We start from the raw sequence: 20530 nt of genomic DNA on the forward strand, positions 1-20530 counted from the left end.
TTATATGCTTCATTGGAGTCTGCCAGCACATTTTTCATATTCTCCCACCCTTTCCTCAATGATTCCATCCACTCAGTCAAAGTAAGGGAGAAGGTGGTTCTCTGGATAGTTCAGGTGTGGGCATAAACCCCATGCCCTTGTGACCTGGAAAGGGGTTGATTTGGGTCTGCTATGCACTGTGTTGTCTGCAAACGGTAACAGGTCCACCCAATTCTCTTGTTGGTAATTCACATAGCATCTTATATATTGTTCCACCATAGTGTTCGCTCGTTTCAACATAGAAACATAGAAGTCTGACGGCAGAAAAAGACCTCATGGTCCATCTAGTCTGCCCTTATACTATTTTCTGTATTTTATCTTAGGGTGGATATATGTTTATCCCAGGCATGTTTAAATTCAGTTACTGTGGATTTATCTACCACGTCTGCTGGAAGTTTGTTCCAAGGATCTACTACTCTTTCAGTAAAATAATATTTTCTCATGTTGCTTTTGATCTTTCCCCCAACTAACTTCAGATTGTGTCCCCTTGTTCTTGTGTTCACTTTCCTATTAAAAACACTTCCCTCCTGGACCTTATTTAACCCTTTAATATATTTAAATGTTTCGATCATGTCCCCCCTTTTCTTTCTGTCCTCCAGACTATACAGATTGAGTTCATTAAGTCTTTCCTGATACGTTTTATGCTTAAGACTTTCCACCATTCTTGTAGACCATGCCATTCCTACTTGGATGGAAAGCTGAACTAAATCCTTGTATGGATCCCACAAATCTCAGGAATTATCTCAAAAACCTAGCAGTGAATTGGGCTCCTTGATCTGATATTATCCATTGGGATAACTCATGCAGTTGGTAAATCTGTTTGAGGAACAGCTTCTTCACGAAGGGTAATCAGGAGCAAGCAGTAAAATGGGCTTGCTTAGAAAATAAATTGGTTACTATCCAAATCACAGTATTTCCCCACTCTCTAGGAGTTCAACTATAAAGTCCATTGTGGTTTCCTCCCAAGGTCTGCTGGGGCTTACTACTTGTTGATGGAGTCCATTTTTTCCCCCCTGGTTTTTTCTTCATGGCAGCATAAGTGGCACAGCTTTTTGCGTAGTCCTCCACATTTGCTTTCATCTTTGGCCACCAACATTGCCTCCTAGCCAGGTGTAGGGTTTTCGGGACCCCGCAGTGCTCGGCCAGCTTTGAGTCATGGCTGCGATGTAGTATTTTCAATCTCAAGCTGGCAGGGACATTACAGTTTGGACCCTTTTCATGCTAACCCATCTCTCATGGTCAAGACATCCTTATTGTCTGTGAGCCAAGAGTCTGCTGGAAGCTCCGTTTTTATTGCTTCTGTCACTTTGTTCTGCCTGAGGTTGGATAGTCATCTGGATTGACCCCTGGTGGTAATTTGTGCAGCTTGTTGTGTGGGGGCAGTGATGGCATGACTTCCCAGAGGTTATCAAACTGCAGCTTTCTTGATAAGGCATCAGCCAGCAGATTTTTTTCCCACTGGGATCAACTCGAAGTTGAACCGTCTGTGCCCAATGGATTTTTTTAGGAGATAGTTTTCTAAGAGTTTTTAGGGCTTCAACATTTTTGTGATCAGTCCAGCCCTTGAAAGGCACCTTACCCCCTTCAAGAAAATGTCCCCAGGAGAGGAGAGCCCAGCGGACTGCATAGGTTTCTTTTTCCTATATAGTCCACCTCCTTTCTGTGTCGATAAGGTTTTTTTGACACATATGCACAGGGCGGAAGTTGTCATTGTAGGTCCTTTTGTAAGAGCACAGTCGCTACAGCCACGTCGCTAGTGTCTGCTTGGATTATGAACTGTTTCTCTGGGTCTGGGTGTTGGAGGATCGGCTCCTCTGCAAAGGGTTGTTTTATTTATTTATTTATTTATTAGATTTGTATGCCGCCCCTCTCCGAAGACTCAAGTTTAGTTTCTCAAAAGCTCTCTGACAGTCGACTAGTGCAGGGGTATGCAAAGTTGGCTCTTCTATGACTTCTGGACTTCAGCTCCCAGAATTCCTGAGCCTATCAGTTGAAGTCCACATGTCATAGGAGAGCCAACTTTGCCTACCCCGGGACTAGGCAAACGGTTGATTTAGCTGCGGCTTCATGGAAGGGGATCCAGTTTTCAGCAGTTCTGTCAGTGGGAGAGTGACGTCTGCGAAAGCTGGAATCAATTGCTTATAAATAATACCCCCAATGAAAGAAAATTCCGAGGCTCTGCATTCCTCAAAGTTCCATTTTATTAGATATGTCATATTGGCATATCTGGGAAAACCCGCATCTGAAAGTTTCCGGGTTTTCCCCACCCAAAAGACAGGGTTTTCCCTGCCCCTGCACCCACATGTCCATCACATGGTCCAATCAATGCACCGTTCCAACTGGAGATGCTTCCCAGTCACACCCCTCCAGGTGCAGGCTAGAGTGGCCTTGACTCTTGGAAACAGGAATGTTGTTTTGACTATATATCTCCCCAGCTCCATACAATCCCCTCTCCCAGCTTTCCACAGCCCTAAATCTGGCAGGCCTGAAGATCCGATGCTGGGAATACAATTATAAATTTTACTCTTCATTTTGGAATTCTTTTATTTTCTTATTTCGGGCAAGTAAAGTACTTTTTTCTTTACAATCTCAATATTACACTTCCCTTTCAGTGGGAGAACAGAAGTCCAGTCTGTACAATATGGCAAAGAAAGGGCAAACAAGGACAGGGTGTTTGCCAGGTAAGCAATTTAAAGTGACTTGCATGCAGTATGATAAACATATTCATATAGGCTCTTATTTGGTTTTCTCCTTAATTTTAAAATTGATTGAGTATAACCAATCAATAATAACCCTGGATAGAAGTTCTCTTGACACATAACATTTTAGACACATGGAAGTAGGAGGAGGACTGGGTTTGTTTTCATATTTCCTATTGAGACATACCAGCTGATCAAGACTCCATTGGCTTTTGGCATTAAGGAGTAAGATCTGATGGAAATCTTGTTCCACAAAAAATCAGAATGCCATTTATTCTTTAACATAGTGAACCTATTTTCTCAGTTTGCTCAATTAATTCTCTAGAATATCTCCAATTTGTGCTACTATTATCTTTGGGCCACAGACTTGCCAGGAACCAATATAGTTAAAAAGTGATATTGTGGAACATTTTTTAATTGTTTAACCTAGATTTGTTTGGTCTAGTGTTCAGGTACCACACTAGAAAACAGGAAATTGCGAGTTCTAGTCCCACTTTAGGCATAAAAAACTGGCTGGGTGACCTTGAACCAGTCACTCTGTCTTAGCTCAACCCATCTCACAGGGTTATTGTGGGGAAAATAGGAGGAGGAAGATATATTGAGTGTGTTTGCTACCTTGAGTTATTTATAAAAAATAATAAGAGCTGGATTTTTAAAAAATCTTTAAAAATAACACATTGCCAAAAATTAGCAATGTAATTTCTGAGAATTTTACATCAGTAGAAGCAATAACTGAAAGCTGAATAAAAAGGTCAAAAATCCCACCTCATCAATCACAAAAAATGGAACGGACTGATATGGACTTGCTTATTATGGGCCTCAGTTTTTCAAACGTGCAATCTCTGGACACGAAAAGTTATACTGTAACCTTTTATATTATAAAGCATCGCTCTGTGGTTAGCAATAGTAAAAACAGAAAAGTGATTTCCAGTGAAAGGCACAAAATTATAGTCATGTTATTGAAGATTACCATAGAAGAAAGTGAGCAAAAGGAGGAAAGCAACAGAGAAAAATCAGGCAGGAGGAACTGAGTGAAAAGCTTTGAATCTCTCAAGTTGAAGGAAGAATCAAATGGCGAGTGGATTCTCAGGGTCAGAGGGGACTGTTCCTAGACCACGCAGAGCAGGTGAAGAGAGTAGGAATCAGAAATAGCCTAAGGCTTCCAAAAGCCAGTTGATAATCATAATCCCTAGAAACAACCACAATTGGGACCAGAACTTCAGTTGCTAACTAAGGTGGTCGTTAAGTGAGGCACATTCAATTTTACAACTTTTTGCCGCTGTTGTTAAGTAAAGCACTACATTCATTAAGTGAATTGTGTGATTATTAGTCTAATCCTGGCTTTCCTCATTGACTTTCTTTTTTGAAAAACGTCTAGAAAGGTCTCAAATGACAATCCTGCGATTTCAGGACATTGTAACCTTATGAATACATGCTAGTTGCAAATCACACAAAGTTTCATCATGTGACCATAATAATCACATGATAGGACTGGCTAGGAGCCACTTTTTTCAATATTGTTGTAATTTCAAACAATCACTAAATGAATGGTAAATCAATTACCCATATATCATTTTTCAGAGTATAAGACACACTTTAGTTTAGTGGGAGGAAAACAAGGTAAAAAGGCCTCTGCCTCCCAGCAATTTGCCAAACAGCAAACAGCACAGAAGATATACACTGTTTGCTGTGTATTTCTGTGCATGTGTGCCTGACCCATAGAAATAGCAAAGAATTGGAGAAATGTACATTATGGCAGTTCTATTGCTAACATGTTGTAAGCCGCCCTGAGTCTAAGGAGAAGGGCGGCATGAAAATTGAATAAATAAAATAAATATTAATCCCAGAAAGTTTTCTTAAATGTAATCACACTAACTCCTCCTAATTATTTAAATAGATCTACTCCAAACATGACTAAGTCAGGAGTTAACTCAGCTGCCTTATCTTAATACTAATACTTAATACTAAAACAGGACATTTCAGATTATACTTTTACAGATATTTAAAATTGATATGGCTTTCTGGAAGTATTCTCTGCTATTTAAAAAAAGATACAACGGCACTGGGCTACTTCAGATCAATCATTTATTTTAAAAGCTTCTTCATTTGTTGAGTTGTCTAGAACAATAATAAAGCAGTCTTTAAGAAGATAAATCTAATAATTTGAACATTCTATAGACATACATTCCCTGCAGCAATTTGCCTCTGTGCAGCTTTAGTTTCATTTTCATTTTAGCATGTGGGCTTGCTGGCAACTTCAATCAGGAGGCAGATGATCAGTGGCTTGTGCTAATCAGGTTCTGCTGCTGCTTGCTGCAGGGAGATAAATTGCTGACAGGTAGAGACCAAAGAGTGGGGGTGGCTGTGTGAGGCTACATTCTGTGTATAAGACACACCTAAGTTTTCACCCTCTTTTTTGGGGGTGGGTGGGTGGGTAAAAAGGTATGTCTTATACTCTGAAAAAAGCACAATACTTATGCTAGAAATTCATAAAAGGCTATTGTGCTAGAATAGGAAGAAAGAAATGTCTTTTTTAATTGATTTTCCAAAGGAAAGGATGTGTGGCAGATGCCAAAGACAAACTTTATGAAAAGAAGGATTAGAATCCAGAAGAGTGCATTACTGTATCTATTTTATGAAAGATCACAAAAACTATTGAGGGTTCAGTAATGTTGTCTTGATTACACTAAAGGAGAGTGGAGCCTTTTTTTATGCCCAGATCTTGGCCTTTACACAGTGAGCATTGTCAGTGTTGTTTTGTCAATCATGTTGTCATTGTCTTTGATTAGTTGTTAAAAGTTCTCAAGGACATAGATATTAAAAGAGGAAACTATATTAAGCTGCGGTAGTAGAAGATACACTGTTGTAATGCAGTAAATGTTTCTTTGAAATTTCCACAAAGAACAGGAAGTTTTGGTAACGGACATGAGTGGGTGGGACTGTGAGTTTCAAACATTTAATAATGCTCTAAAAGTAGTTTGACAGTTCAGTGTTTTTGCTTGACTTATGAAGTTACTGAAGCAGATACTGTTTGATCATTAAGGTGAGTTTTTCAAAGAGTTGCATCATTCCTAAAAGAAAAAAAGATGTTCATTTATTCTGCAAAAAGTTGGTAATATTTTCATCTACCTTATATTTTTCTTTTTCCTTTCATTTTGGATGAGCAGATCAAGTTTTGTTGAAAACAATGCTTATCCATGTTGTCCTTAAAAGCATTTTAGAAATTGTGTAATCCCTTGTATTTTTCATAGCTACATTATGGCTAGATTTTTTAAAAATTGATTGTCGTATTAAGCTATGGTCTAGCTAAGTCAGTAAAAATCCTTAAATTTTATTCAGAGCTGGAGTTTTTTTAATGAGCAAACGTGACACATATCTTTGCTTTTTGTGTTGCATTTGTTCACTGCATCTGAAGCCCTCAAATTTCAGCATTGCTTCTAACTTTGAAATAGAATTCTTCTAAAAGTCTGGATTTCTGTGTCCATGCTTTTAATAATAATGTAAAGTCGGTTCAACTTCTCAGTTGCAAGTGGTTTAGTTTCAATGTAGCTGTAAATGACGCAGGTAATTGTAATAAAGGACTAATTTAGAGTTTTAAAAGAAAGTTGTTTCTTTCACAAATAGCTTTCCTTCCCTCCCCCACCAAATACGTGGTAGTTTAGATGGTTCTCAGCCCTAAGCAATACAGAATTACTGTAAAATTTGCTCTGTCTTTAAATATCCATCTTCTCATTGAATTTGACTTTTTCCCACTTGTGAATAGTTCCATTAGAATATATGTCTAATTTTGTAAAAAATAACATGCACTGCATATGAGTACCTATAAAGAGGAAGGGTAGTTTTATTTTATTTTTTTAACATTGCAATTTCTAGTAGTTTTAGATATATCATTCTACGTAATTTTGTGTAAATTTGTTTTAGATCCCCAAGTAAACCTTTGGCTCGCAAATTGATAAGTGGGATGGACTGGGAGGTTGTCAGCAGAAATTCATTGTCTGATGACAGGTTAGAAACTCAAAGTTTACCATCCCGTTCTCCACCTGGAACCCCTAATCAGTAAGTAAAGTTGAATAATCCATTTACAAGTTACCTGTTTCTCATTTGATTAATGAAAGTAAATTGTTGTAATAGTCTTTCCTGGTGTGCTAAAATAATACCATAGTGAAGCACACACATGTAACTGAGGCAGGATTTGGCTAACAGCTCAATATATTAGATTTTTTTTAAAAAAGTGCTTGCATTCCCCACTTTCATTCTGCAAAAACTTCCATTGATAATAATTTTATTCAGTACCCTTTACTGTACCCTTTACTATTTAACAGTATGTTAAATTTAATAGAATAATTATAATTATAATTATTAATTATTACATTTAATAGAATTATAATTAAACCAGTATAGCCATGATTGAAATAAAGAATCTTGATTTATTTATAGATAATTTCAGAATATTTTTCATATATAGTTGATTTTATTTGTGCAGGAAGTAAATATAAAGCATCATTAAGGATGAGGATAAAATTGCCTTTAATATTATAGCACCTAATTTTAACTATATATAAATAATTTTTGAACAAATTTTGCATCATTCAGGTCATATTACTTATTTTGATAAAATTAATTTAAGACCACTGTGTTTTATCTTAAATAACCTATGGTTTATCCCCTTCATTTCTTGATTACATTGTGGCTTTCCTTAAAAATTATATCACAGCATAATTTAGCATAATGTGGATAATCTGGGCTTACTTTAGGTTACATGGGCTTTTCCCATCTAGCCTGCTGTGAGGATCAGAAAATTGGAAACAGGAAAGTGAGATTTGTTTAAATAAACAATAGATTAAGGTTACTAGGACTTAAATATATGTTTGATTTAAATCAGGAACTGGATGCTTTTTCATTTTTTTCAGTTATATAAGCCTATAGTTTATCCAGGGCATTTGTATAACTGAACTATTGTTTTAACATCATATCTATCCAGGCTTCTCTTTCTGGTCATGGAACTTCCAGTAATTTAGTTACATAAATAGTGAGTCTTACAGAATCAGTGCAGAAGACCATATTTCTGAACTCAGAACTCTGCACAAATACTATTATCTATCTATAAAGGTAACACATTTTACTTCCTGTACAAGCTAAACCACAATCAGGGAGGTCCTCTTTATTCTTTGTGTGACTGTTTTTCAGTTTCCTCTTTTTCTAACAAGCTACATGAAAAGGGACGAGAGCAGGGTTTTTTATTTTATTTAAATATATATTTTACAAAAATCCTTCAGAAGGAAAATATTTGCACTAGAGTAATGGCTGTAATAGTAGGACACCATTTAAGATTCATGTTGGTTCCTTATTTATTGATGTATGCCACACATATATCATTTATATGTCAGTCAGTGTTACAGATAGCCTTCAGTACTGTGGTTACAAATATCTTACTGATTTCTAATATATTTCTTACAAACTTTGTTTTACTACTACTAATTGACTGCTTTTCACACCAATGGAGAGCATGTATTTAGGAGTGCAAGCAGTAGCATTTATAGAAATTGATTTGATTATTTCTTAGAAATGCTGGTAAAACTATTTAAAAGCACCGTACTTACAAATCTTTACTAATAGGTTAATGAATAACTGTTCTTTCCATGCTCAGTCGCAACTCCACATTTACTCAAGAAGGAAACCGTTTACGGCCATCTTCAGTTGGACATTTAGTAGACCATATAGTCCATACTTCACCCAGTGAGGTATTTGCAAATCATCGGTCACCTTCTTCTACACAGGCCAATAGTATAATTCTAGAATCATCACCGTAAGTTTGATTTTTGTAATCCTGCAAAGACATTTTGTACTGCTATAGCATATAGTCTTTCCATATTTTGTTCATATAGCTTTAAGGTTGGCAGATCTCATTTCTATATTTAATTATACTTTATAAGTAAAAACAAGGGTAACATAAGGGATCTAATTTCATGTAGAATATAAATATATAGCATAATAATAGGGAATCTCATAAATTTATAAGGTAACTTCTTATAAGCAAGCTAGCAACCACATATCACATGCACACCTATTTGTACACTTGGAGATAATATTGATTGATTGATTGATTTGATTTGATTTATATGCTGCCCCTCTCCAAGGACTTATCTACTTTATAGTTCTATAAATACTTTTAAACAGTGTAAAACAGCACGCTCAAATAGCATATAAATATTAAATATGCGTTAAACAAATATTATAAATGATTTCCCATTTTTCCCTTGAATAAAATGGGTTATGACTCAATATTAATGTGTTAGAATACCACATATTAATTTTTTAAGGAAGTTGTTGGAAAAATTAGTAGAATCCATATATATTGTACTAATACATTACTTGTGCTTAAGTGATATATAGTGGTACCTCTACTTAAGAACTTAATTCGTTCCGTGACCAGGTTCTTAAGTAGAAACATTCTTAAGTAGAAGCAATTTTTCCCATAGGAATCAATGTAAAAGCAAATAATGCGTGCAAACCCATTAGGAAAGAAATAAAAGCTTGGAATTTGGATGGGAGGAGGAGGAGGAAAAAGAGGAAGAGGAGAGTCGCTGCTGAAGGAAGAAGGTGAGGTGAGGGGACTCAAAAAAGTCCAAAACTTTAAGGCTTTAAAAAAAAAAAGAAGGACTCTGAGGCGGTGAGGAGGAGCACGTGCCTCCAATACACCCCACGCAAAGCTGCCTCCCATACACTGCCTCCCATACACTGGCTACTGCTGTTGCTACCTGCTGCCTCTTCCTTCCCATGCTGAAGGGCTCCCCTCTCCTCTCGCTCGCTCACTCACTTTGTAGCCAGCGCCTTTCCTTTGCTGTGGTGGTGACTCCTCGGCTGCCCAGAGCGAAGGGAACGTTTCTTTTCTCTGGGCACTGGAAGAGATTTATTCCCTCTCCAAGCACCCAGAGAAAGGAAAATGCTTCGTTCGCTCTGGACTGCCAAAGCCTCCTTAAGCGCCACCAAAAGGCTCCTCTGGCAGCCCAGATGGCCGGGATTAAAGAGGGAATGGCAGGAAACTGGCCGGGCCTTCGTGCCGCTCTCAAATTTCCTGGAAAAGTTTTCCGGGCTCGGGTTCTTAAGTAGAAAATGGTTCTTAAGTAGAGGCAAAAAAATCTTGAATACCTGGTTCTTATCTAGAAAAGTTCTTAAGTAGAGACGTTCTTAAGGTACCACTGTAGTAGCATTGGAAGATACAGTATCAAATTTGTGTGACATAGCATTTAGCTGAATAGGAAGTTTTTTTTAAAAAAAATTGTTTATGCACATTGTTGAAAGAAACAATACAGAAAACTACTTTCACTCAAACTATTCCACTTATACATCCATCATTTTAAATATTCAAAGGAAATTTATAACTAACTGGGCAAATATAAAGTTATGAAGTTTTTTTAGTTTATTCTTAATCCTCACACTGTATTATGGTAATATATTACTTACAATGTATTACACTTGGAACCATAATATTATCTTAGTCCAGTTTTGGGTATATGTTGTAAATTTTTTTTACCTTATCAATTTGAAAAAGCAACTGTTCTTCCCAGTTCTAATGCTATGGAACATATCCATTACAACATAATATCTGGGATATTATTGGGTTTAAATTCTTTCTTTTTCAAATTGATAAGGTAAAGAAAATTTACCTTAGCATACTGGTTTGTAAATCAGGAGTAATGTATGATATACACCTTGAATTTCTATATAAGAATAGTGAACTCACACCCATGCTAATTTAAATGAGTCTGAAAATGAGTCAGTGACAACCTTGGTTATTTTTATTTGAATATGCTATTGTGGGAATTGTGTTGAAATTATCAGTTTTACAGTATGAATAAATGAATTGTCATTAAGACTTTAGATACATGGAGTTTTAGCAACTTGTGTAAACTTTAGATGGATTATTGTAGACTTGTCAAATTGCAAAATAGTATATTATCAGGCCAACTTTGAAATTTTTCTTTTACAACACACTTCATAAAGATTTCTACTAGTGAATTTGGATGGCAGTAACAGTGGATATAGGCGTGCTTGGATAATCTGTCATATCTGGTTTATGGTGTTACCGTTTGTGCTTTTTCTTCCCCTTCCCATTTCTCCTGAGCATATCTGGAAACACTGATCTGTCAGTTTAATCTGATATTCCCCCCACAGCATTAATATCCGTCCCCTCCTCCCTTTGGAAAATGCCAAACAGAGAAACCCAGATGTTTTTCCTAATGGAAGGAAATCAGCCATTCTTTCTCATGCAAGCATATGATAAACTGGGTGTTTAAAATATCATTGGAAACCCTATACTGTAGTAGAATATAAAGCATATATGTGGCCTAATAGAAAGTGGCAGAATTAAGCTTTTAGAACAAAATTCTTTCTGTAGTATATATAGAATAATTCTGTTAAAAATAATTATTTTTGTTGACCCCAATTTTAATTTTACATTTTTAATTTAAAAATATTAGTTAAAACAGTATGTTTTTAAAGGGGGGGACTTTCTAATATAAGTGTATTATGAAGCCTCCTTCTTGTATATATGTCTGTCGATACTTAGCAAAAATCATCCTTTGCAAGAGAAAGGTATTACTATGTTCTGGGAAGCTCAGAAGTATAGACATTTTTGCCTGCACATAAACAGAAAGAAAAACATAAACGGAAAAATTTATAATTTAAGAACAACTGTACATATTAAGTGGGACTGGAAAACTGACTAGATTTGGATAATGAAGTGAAGGGAAATAAAACAGTATGAAACAGCATTTGCACAAAATAATATTTTATTGCTAGTTCCATTTTTTCTTAATTTGCAGTTTATGTTCATGAACATAAACAATATGCAAAATTAGTATTTTCACCCAAAAGCTGGTCTAGATTTTGATAAATTATATGCAGAGGTTACAGCCCTTGTATAAACTATATCTACCTGATTTGTTTCTACTGCAGTGCCTTACGACCTACATGAAGTCCTTCTTGGGACTTTTGGCTTTTTCTAATAAATTCTTCTCAAAGATGTAGTGGGCGCAGTGGGCAGAAGCAAATAAGAAACCTACACACACACACACACACACACACACACACACACACACACATCCAGCTTGTAATAATGTTACATTTAGATACTGTCTTCTATTCTATTGGTTATTTATGGCAATTGATGAGGACTTGTAATATAATTCACACACATCTCTAAGTTGTCTTAGAGATGCATTCTTTTTAACATGTAAATAAGTTTTCAAAATGTCTTTTTATTTTCTCATGTTATATGTAGGTCTCAAGAGACCACTATAGATGGCCAACCACCTGCACTGCCACCCAAACAATCTAAAAAAAATAGTTGGAACCAAATTCATTATTCACATTCACAGATAGAATTGGATAACCATATAAACGAAACATATGATGATGATTCTTCCTCGTCTCCTGAAAAGTCTACTGTAAGTGTTTTTTCCACACTGGTTTGATTGGGATATATTAATAAATATAGGGCTTATGTACATTCAGGGTGTCCAGCAAACCTGGAAAAGAGGGAAATGTTTTTTCAAGACAACTAGAAACAAGAACAGTTTTTTTCCCGAATGCCATCACTCTAGTAAACAAATAATTCCCTCAACGCTGTCAAACCTTTTACTAAATCTGCACTTCTGTTTCTACTAGTTTTTTCTCATCATTCCTATCATACTTTTCTTCCCACTTAGGATTGTATGACTGTAACTTATTGCTTGTATCCTAAGATTTTTATTAATATTGTTTCTTCATTGCTTATTTGACCCCTATGACAATCATTAAGTGTTGTTCCACATGTTTCTTGACAAATCTATATTTCCTTTTATGTACACTGAGGGCATATGCACCAAGACAAATTCCTTTTGTGTCCAACCAATCACACTTGGCCAATGAAGAATTCTAAATCGGGGAATTATCAGGGAAATCGGCAGTTCGGGAAATATCAGGGAAATATCAGGGAATTCGTGGAAAAAAATGGAATAAATCAGGGGGGGAAACAAACTGTATTAAAATGTTTAAAAGTCAGGGAAAAATAATGTAAAAAAACCAATGGTCACGCTGCCTGGCAGAGTCAAGCAAAAATGAGCATAACTGTGGCAATAACTTGTTTCCTCAGCTACTGATATTTCTCCATGGCTTAGCCATTTGGTATGACGTCATCAATGACCGCACCTTAATTAGATCGCATGTTACAGGGAAATGTCAGGGAAATATTAGGGAATTCCAAAATGCTTTCCCCCTGGACACCCTGACCTTGATTTTAATTATTGTAATTTATAAATCTGTTAAATGATAATTGTATATTAATTTCCTTTAGCTATATATTGGAGAGATAATTTGATATAGTGGTTAAGGCATCAGGCTAGAAACCAGGAGAGTTTTAGTCCTGCCTTAGGTACAAACCTAACTGGGTGACCTTTGGCCAACCACTTTCTCTCAGCCCTAGGAAAGGGACAATGGCAAATCACTTCTGAAAACCCTTACCAAAAAACCTGTGATTTTGTCCAGAAGGGGGGAAAAGCTATATATTTTTGGGTTTTGCACAAAATTCTTTCCTAGCAATAGGATACTGTGTTAAACTATATCTGCAGACTGCAGGTACTTATTTTACATCCCAAACACCAAATTCCTGCTTTTGAATTTTCAGCTATGTTTGTCTGTCAGGAAAAGATTCTCCTTCCTCTCTACAGACTGTTTCAGAAAGCTGAAAGACTCTGAGAAGCAGAAAGGCTCAACTTATGTTTTCTGGTTTGTTTTCCAATGGAGCTCAATATGTTTAACATCAGATTTTCTTTCTATCTTCCCTATGTGATTTTGTGCTTACATGATCATAACTCCATGAAAAACAATTGAGCTCTAATTTAGAAGAAAAGGAAATAATGAGTTTAGAAGTTATAGATCTTTTTAAAATTCAGCTGTGGCTCTTTAATAGAAGTTGGGATTGATGTAAATAATACTTTGTTCGAGGGGTCCTTGGTGCTCTCTGAGCTTGCTTGTTTTCTTAACAGACATTTCATTACCTAAATTACTTGTTTTCACTTGCAGCCAAATGGTGGTATTCCTCATGACAATCTTGTTCTGATCAGAATAAGACCTGATGAAAATGGCAGATTTGGTTTCAATGTAAAGGTATTAAAATTTTTATTATATCTTTGGCTACTTTAATACTTTGAGAGGGGGTTTTTTGTTCATTTTTTCATTATTTATGTTTTTTCTCAAAGGGTGGATATGACCAGAAGATGCCTGTCATAGTGTCTAGGGTGGCCCCCGGAACACCTGTAAGTCTGTTTAGAGAAAGTTTGCAGTGATATATGTGCTTAATATGCAGTACTTTGTTTAATTTTTTTATTTCTTTGCAACTGCTTTCATAATAGCGAGTTCTGATGCATTATTTTAACACTGGAAATGGAAACTTGGGATGTAAAAATTATAATTTACTTTTATATATCTTATCAAAGGAGATCTTTTTAAACTTCCTAGTTCTTTTTTAAAGTATTTTATTGTATTATAAGATGCAAGTACAGTAATACATTTTGGGTACAGTGGAATTTATGTAATAAAGATGGTGCTAGCTTAACTAATTGAGACTAATGATCTCACTGCTGCCATAGTTGTCACCCACAAATCACCCATAACTTTTAAGTGAGACTGTGTACTTGTGATTTTACTGCTGGTGTGTCCATTGACTGCTTGTCAGAAACTGGCTGAAAAGCATTGAAATAGCAGTCATGGGATGCTGTGATAGTCCATTGGTTGTGAAGTGCCAGAATCTCAACCTTGTGACTGCAGGGATGCTGTGAGAAGCATAAGTGCAAGGACCAGTCATAGAGTTATTTTTTTAGTGCCATCATAATTTTGAACAGTCAGTTATTGGAGAAGAGTTAATTTAAAAAAATGTTGAATGTGCTGTTGAATGTGCTGAAATGGATATTATGACGAGAAGGTTGAAAGGACAAGAAGAAGCAGAATATTATAAAGCCTGGGATAAGGTTTATGATTGGTTAGATAAAAAATTAAGGAATAATGAATAAATAATTAAACTCCAAATATGTAAATAGTAAATAGTTTTAAATGTGTAAATTGCTAATAGTAAACAACATTATAATGCTAAGTATAAAGAATTAGAGAGAAAGAAGTAGCAGGAATATAAGAATATGTATCTTTACATGAAATTGTATGTAAAATTTTACTCCAGAAATTTCTAATAAGAGAAAGTGGCAAAAGCCCCTATATTATTATTATTATTATTATTATTATTATTATTATTATTATTTATTAGATTTGTATGCCACCCCTCTCCATGTTCTATGTTTGCTGGTGTTTTTTTTTTACTTATAAAAATATATTTTTTTTAAAAAGGAAACTTAAGCCTTTAATGATATTATATATATATACTGTATATATAAAATAATTGAGTGTAGCACTAAAGTGCATTATATATAATAAAGTTTTCCATTTTAACTGTAATCCTTAATATTATGGTCTTTGCTAAATTATTACTAGAATTTATGCAAGTTACAAAGTAAAATAAAATGGAATGTAAAAGACGTTGCTCATAAAAATAGATTGGTATATAGTTTATAATTTCCCCCTTCTTTTATACCTCTATCGATTTATAATATAAGTCAAGATGGTTCCTTGTTTAATAACTGCTTGAAATTACAATGGGACCAGAATAGATGCTTTATGGCTAAAAAGCATTTCTGGATGTCATAAACTATTATTCCACACATACCCTCTCCCCATTCACAAGAGCATATTTTGGGTGCTTGGCACAAGCTCACTTTTAGGATCAGGTTATAGCATACGGTGGCCACATCACTGTGATTTCTGAAGTTTTTTCCTCTTTCTTGCAAAAAAACGCAAACCAAAAATCATTCAGAAGAAGAAGTTATTTACTACCATGGTGTTTGCTTAATGACCATACACTTGACAATCATGATGATTCACATAACGATAGCACTAAAAATATAAAATCTGGTCATGTTGCTTTGATTTACTACCATAATAACTTAACTACTAGAAATTCAATCCCAATTGCATTTGTAAGTCACGGACCACATTTGTATATATTTAGGTCCCCTCACATACTATAAGTGTTTATATTCACCTTGCGGATCTCCCAGAGAAGTTGATTCCAATAAGCCGGAGCCGCCACAGAGGAGCCCCCCCACAGTCCCACCAGTCAGCATGGTCTGGCATTGTCTGGCCCACCCTGTGTTCTGTGTTCTGATTGGCTGCTATGTATTTGCCATCTGTCTTGTTGTGGGACTACTCTAAGTGATTTACTATAATAAAAAGAAAGAAAGTGAATGTATAAACAGAATAGAAATAGAATAATAGTACCATGAAAAGCAACACAACTAGAATATATTAATATGATAACCAAAAGGATAGATGGCTGTGGAAGCAGATAGCAAAGGGGTAAGTGAGTTTGCTGTCAATTTATAGCTACCACCTCCAGTGTGGTACTTCTCCTTTGGATCCCCAGGTCAACCAGCAGAACCAGGTTTTCAGGCATTTGTGGAAGGATAAAAGGGTGAGAGCAGATCTTACTTTACAGGATAGGATGTTCCAAAATGCAGGCTCTATGGCAGAGAAAGCTCTTCTGGATCCCAGTAGCTGGAGTTCTTTGATCAATAGGGCCCAAAGTAAGCCTTCTGCTGGCATGAGTAGAATAGGCTTGTCCTAATGGGACAAGGCAGTTCATCACATAGCCTAGACTTTTCTTTTATTCATCTTATCTACCTAGATTTCCTTATTCTATTGCCCAATTTTATTCTTAAGCAAAAAAAATATTTTAGAATTTATTAGAATAATCTAAAGTGTGAGAAACTTTTTTCTGAAAAGGCAATGTATAAATATAAAAATAAATAATGAACAAGTAAGTAATATTTTTGTGACTATTATTTTGATACAACATAAACTGGATTATTTAATGTTTTATTTAAATGTGTAACTCTAAAGAACATAATTTAATATTATGATAGTGAGTGTACTCTTCTGCTTTTCCTCTTCAAATACAGCCATGAGGGAAACATTAAAAGCTTCTATTGTTGAATAAGTGTAGTTCAATCAGTTTTTGATAAATCATGGTTAGTGATTTCATAAAGTATTATTTGATACTTTTACTTTTCACATGCTGCTACAAATCTGCATTGATAAAAAAAGTGAAAGCTTCCAAAACTTTTCCTACAACTACCCAAGTGGGAAAAGTTTATTAAACAAGTATGGACATTTGTACACTGGACTGTGATTTAGCATTGTATCTAATTTTTCAGTACAGTATCTTCATTTTTGTGTTTTTCAGCAGTTAATTTAAAAAGAAAAAGCACTTCTCATATCCGGTAGATATAACTTTGTTTTATGTTGCAGGCAGATGTTTGTGTCCCTCGTTTGAATGAAGGAGACCAGGTTGTATTGATTAATGGCAGGGATATATCAGAACACACCCACGATCAAGTTGTTATGTTTATTAAAGCTAGCTGTGAGCGGCACTCAGGGGAACTTGTGCTTCTAGTTCGGCCCAATGGTGAGTAATTTTACCTATACAAAGCATGCTTCTTCGCCCCCTGTTGTACTATGCTTTTATTAAAACATTTGTGAGATGTCCATATATACCCATATAGTGCTACTATCCTTATATACCCATAGTTTTAATGTAATTTAAATTATCAGCTGGATTTCTGTATTTAAAAAAAACCAGCCAAGTCAGTGTTTGCCCACTAAATAAAATGTTTAAATAGTTATGTGAACATTATATAATTGTCTTAATCTGCTAGTTCACATGTTGAGACTGTTAAACATTCTAGATATGACAAATTAATTCAATGTACACAATATAAGAAGGAATTTACTTTCATCTTTATGCTTTATTAGGGTGGCATAGTGGCTCAATGGTTAAGATGCTAGGCTTGTCGGCTGGAAAGCTGGCAGCCAGTTTCGAGACCTGGGTGCCACGTTATGGGATGAGCTCCTGTCCTTGCCCCAGCTGCTGCCAGTGTAGTAGTTTGAAAGCATGCAAATACAAGTAGATAAATATGTACCACTTCACATTCAAATATAAATTAATGGGTACCATTTCACTGAGAAGGTAACAGTGCCCATGATGTCATGGTAGCCACACGACCACTGAAATTTATTCGGAGACTCAATGAACCTGAAACAGAGATGAACACACACACACACACCTATAGTCAGCAAAAACTAGGGGGAGTAAAATTAACATGGACTCCTTATTTTATGCCTTATTATTTTGGAATAATTGTTTAGTTTGAAAACAAACTGCATACATTTAAAAAAAAATATTATAATAGATAAATACTATACAAACTAAACTTAGAGTACAAAGAAACTAAGAAGTGCTAGATAATGAAAAAAAGAGAATAAAGAGAAAGGTAAGAATATAATTGAGAGGAAAGAGATATATAAAGAAATTATTTTGAGCCTTTATCCCAAATGTAAACAAATTTAGTACCTTCACCCTCTCTAAAGTTACAAACATTTATCTCTTCATCCCATATCTCTTATCTATAAAAAATATTTTCTTTTAGATATCTTCTGTTAATCTGTTTGAAAAACCATGTGCGTTCATAGTTATCATCATAGTTTTCTAATTTATATTCCTTGAAACGATACATGAATAAGCTTTCTTTTTCCCCCAGCCTGAATCTAAAGCTACCTTGGAGAATCTTACATCTGTAGAAATAACTTTTCCAGCTTATTCATTTAATAATAATATGCATATATCTAATGTATCTTTTCATGAGTTATTTTTCCCCTTAAAAATTCAGAAATATTTTTTTTTCCAGTAAAGAAGAAGTTTCACTTTCCCGGAGCACTTTGCTACAATTTTTAATTCTCTTCTGGTGATATTAACTGAAATGAATGGCTAGAAATTTTAAATTTTTGTATGCATCAAACCATATATTTTTTCTAATATTTATTTTTATTATTTTATTCAAATGTTATTATCCTCTGAGAACTGCCTTTCTTGCCTATTTCCTGCTTCTGATCTTTTTATAATTGTTTCTTTTATTATTGGTACCAGTATGCTTATCTTATTGTTTTTAATAAAAGTTATAGAGCTTTATGCTTTCCTCATTTTGGCAAAATTTCCTCTTTTTGAAAAAAAATCTTTCTTTACTTTGTATAGCTGCTTTAGCTCTGGGCAGTTAGTGTTCCAAAATTAAGAATGCTGTCTTAGATTCATTTCTTTGGAAGCAAGCCTCATTGAACCTAATATGACTTATACTCTGAACCAGTGCATTTTACATTTAAGTTTCTCATTTTTAACTTTTTCTCTAAGCCAGATGAATATAACATTTTCTTAATGACCTTCTGTGTAACCCATTGGGGCATCTTTTTGGCTGAGTATGAGATACTTAATTCTGGTTTATTGCTCAGGAACATTTAATAGAAAAAAATATAATGAGAAATAAAACAAACTAAGCTGGTTGAAATTGTTGCACTAGGTCAACAAGCAAGAGAGTATAGTTTTAATCCATTATTTGTGTATGTGATTTGAATTCTATTTTCTATATTGTGGCCATTAGAAAGAAAGTTGATTACGGTATGTATTCTGTTTTAACTTGCCAAACTGTGCTACACGCAGCATTAGTTTAAATGAAAGTGTTGAATGAAAATTAAAAAGCAAAAGCCATAATTTCCTCCCCCACATTTTTTTTTCAGTTTTGTTTTTGTTCTAACCAGTACAGTACTAATAAAATATGCTTGCTTTGCATAAATATTGTCTGGCTCATAAGTGTCAAACTCATGCTGTTTCAGACAGGAAACATATGGAGCATAATTGTTAAATGATAATACATGAAATCTATTAAAAATGACATCTTTTCTTTTTGCCTGCTGAAATCTTGGATGGGAGATGTGTAATTCCTAGATCTACTGTAAATGGTTAAAGGAATTCTCTGAAGCAGATTTCAAGATTATAAGGATATAGAGAGAGTAATTACCTGAGGTACCTGCTCTTCTAGTGGACTAGGCCATAATTCCTTCTGGGATGCCTTGTTCTGAATTTCAGAAGTTAGTCTGAGCAAGCCCCGAGTCATCTGGATTTCATAGTTGGCAAGGCTGCAAGGAGCCTCTCAAAGACTCTGGTGTCCTGTATTATCAGGTTATCTCCTGATAACCTGATTGATGTCTAGTTTGTTCTGGTATTTTTCTAACTGAGGATAAAGGCTGAGTCTAGATACAAAGTAATCATCTGGCTAAATGATGTAGGTCGTTTTGTCAGTCAAAAGTTTATCTTGTAAGCTTTATTTTTGCTTTGCAGAGAAGTTTCAAGAAGTAACTGAAGGCTCCATGATGAATAGTGGTGACTCATGAGTAAACCCTAATATGGAATCTTTTGAAGGGCTGAAAAAGAGCCCATGTTTCTTAATATCAGGATACTTGATTGCAGATCAAAATCAAGGCCCACCTGTAGAAATATCTGAGATGTAGATACTGACCCTATTTGGAGCATTTTTTAAGTTCCAAGAATAGTAAAAAAAAACCAGTCAAGAATAATATACAAATGTGTTTGTTGGCATCCTGCCTTTATTATTTTTACAAATAATAATACAAATATTATTTTTACAAATAATAATACAGTAATAATATCCAACACACCTTCCTCCTCTATTTTCCCCACAACAGCAACCCTTTGAGGTGAGTTGGGCTGAGAGACAGTCCAGAGTCACCCAGCTGGTTTTCAGAGCTAAGACAGGACTTCGATTTACAGATTTCCGCTGTCTAGCTTAGTGCTTATCAGT

General features: G+C 35.1%; 1 protein-coding gene across 3 annotated transcripts in view; it reads left to right on the plus strand.

The window, feature by feature from the left end:
* The window catches only part of PTPN4 (protein tyrosine phosphatase non-receptor type 4), a 136952-nt gene that overhangs the window by 90926 nt on the left and 25496 nt on the right, over positions 1-20530 (plus strand). For all 3 annotated transcript variants that reach the window (XM_070730088.1, XM_070730070.1, XM_070730077.1), the window contains exons 13-19: positions 2652-2720; positions 6660-6794; positions 8386-8544; positions 12022-12187; positions 13803-13886; positions 13979-14035; positions 17133-17289. In XM_070730088.1, the coding sequence (XP_070586189.1) occupies positions 2652-2720; positions 6660-6794; positions 8386-8544; positions 12022-12187; positions 13803-13886; positions 13979-14035; positions 17133-17289 (827 nt within the window). The remainder of the gene's footprint in view (positions 1-2651; positions 2721-6659; positions 6795-8385; positions 8545-12021; positions 12188-13802; positions 13887-13978; positions 14036-17132; positions 17290-20530) is intronic.

The sequence above is a fragment of the Erythrolamprus reginae genome, chromosome 1, assembly GCF_031021105.1.
Source record: "Erythrolamprus reginae isolate rEryReg1 chromosome 1, rEryReg1.hap1, whole genome shotgun sequence".
In the NCBI taxonomy this organism is placed as follows: Eukaryota; Metazoa; Chordata; class Lepidosauria; order Squamata; family Dipsadidae; genus Erythrolamprus; species Erythrolamprus reginae.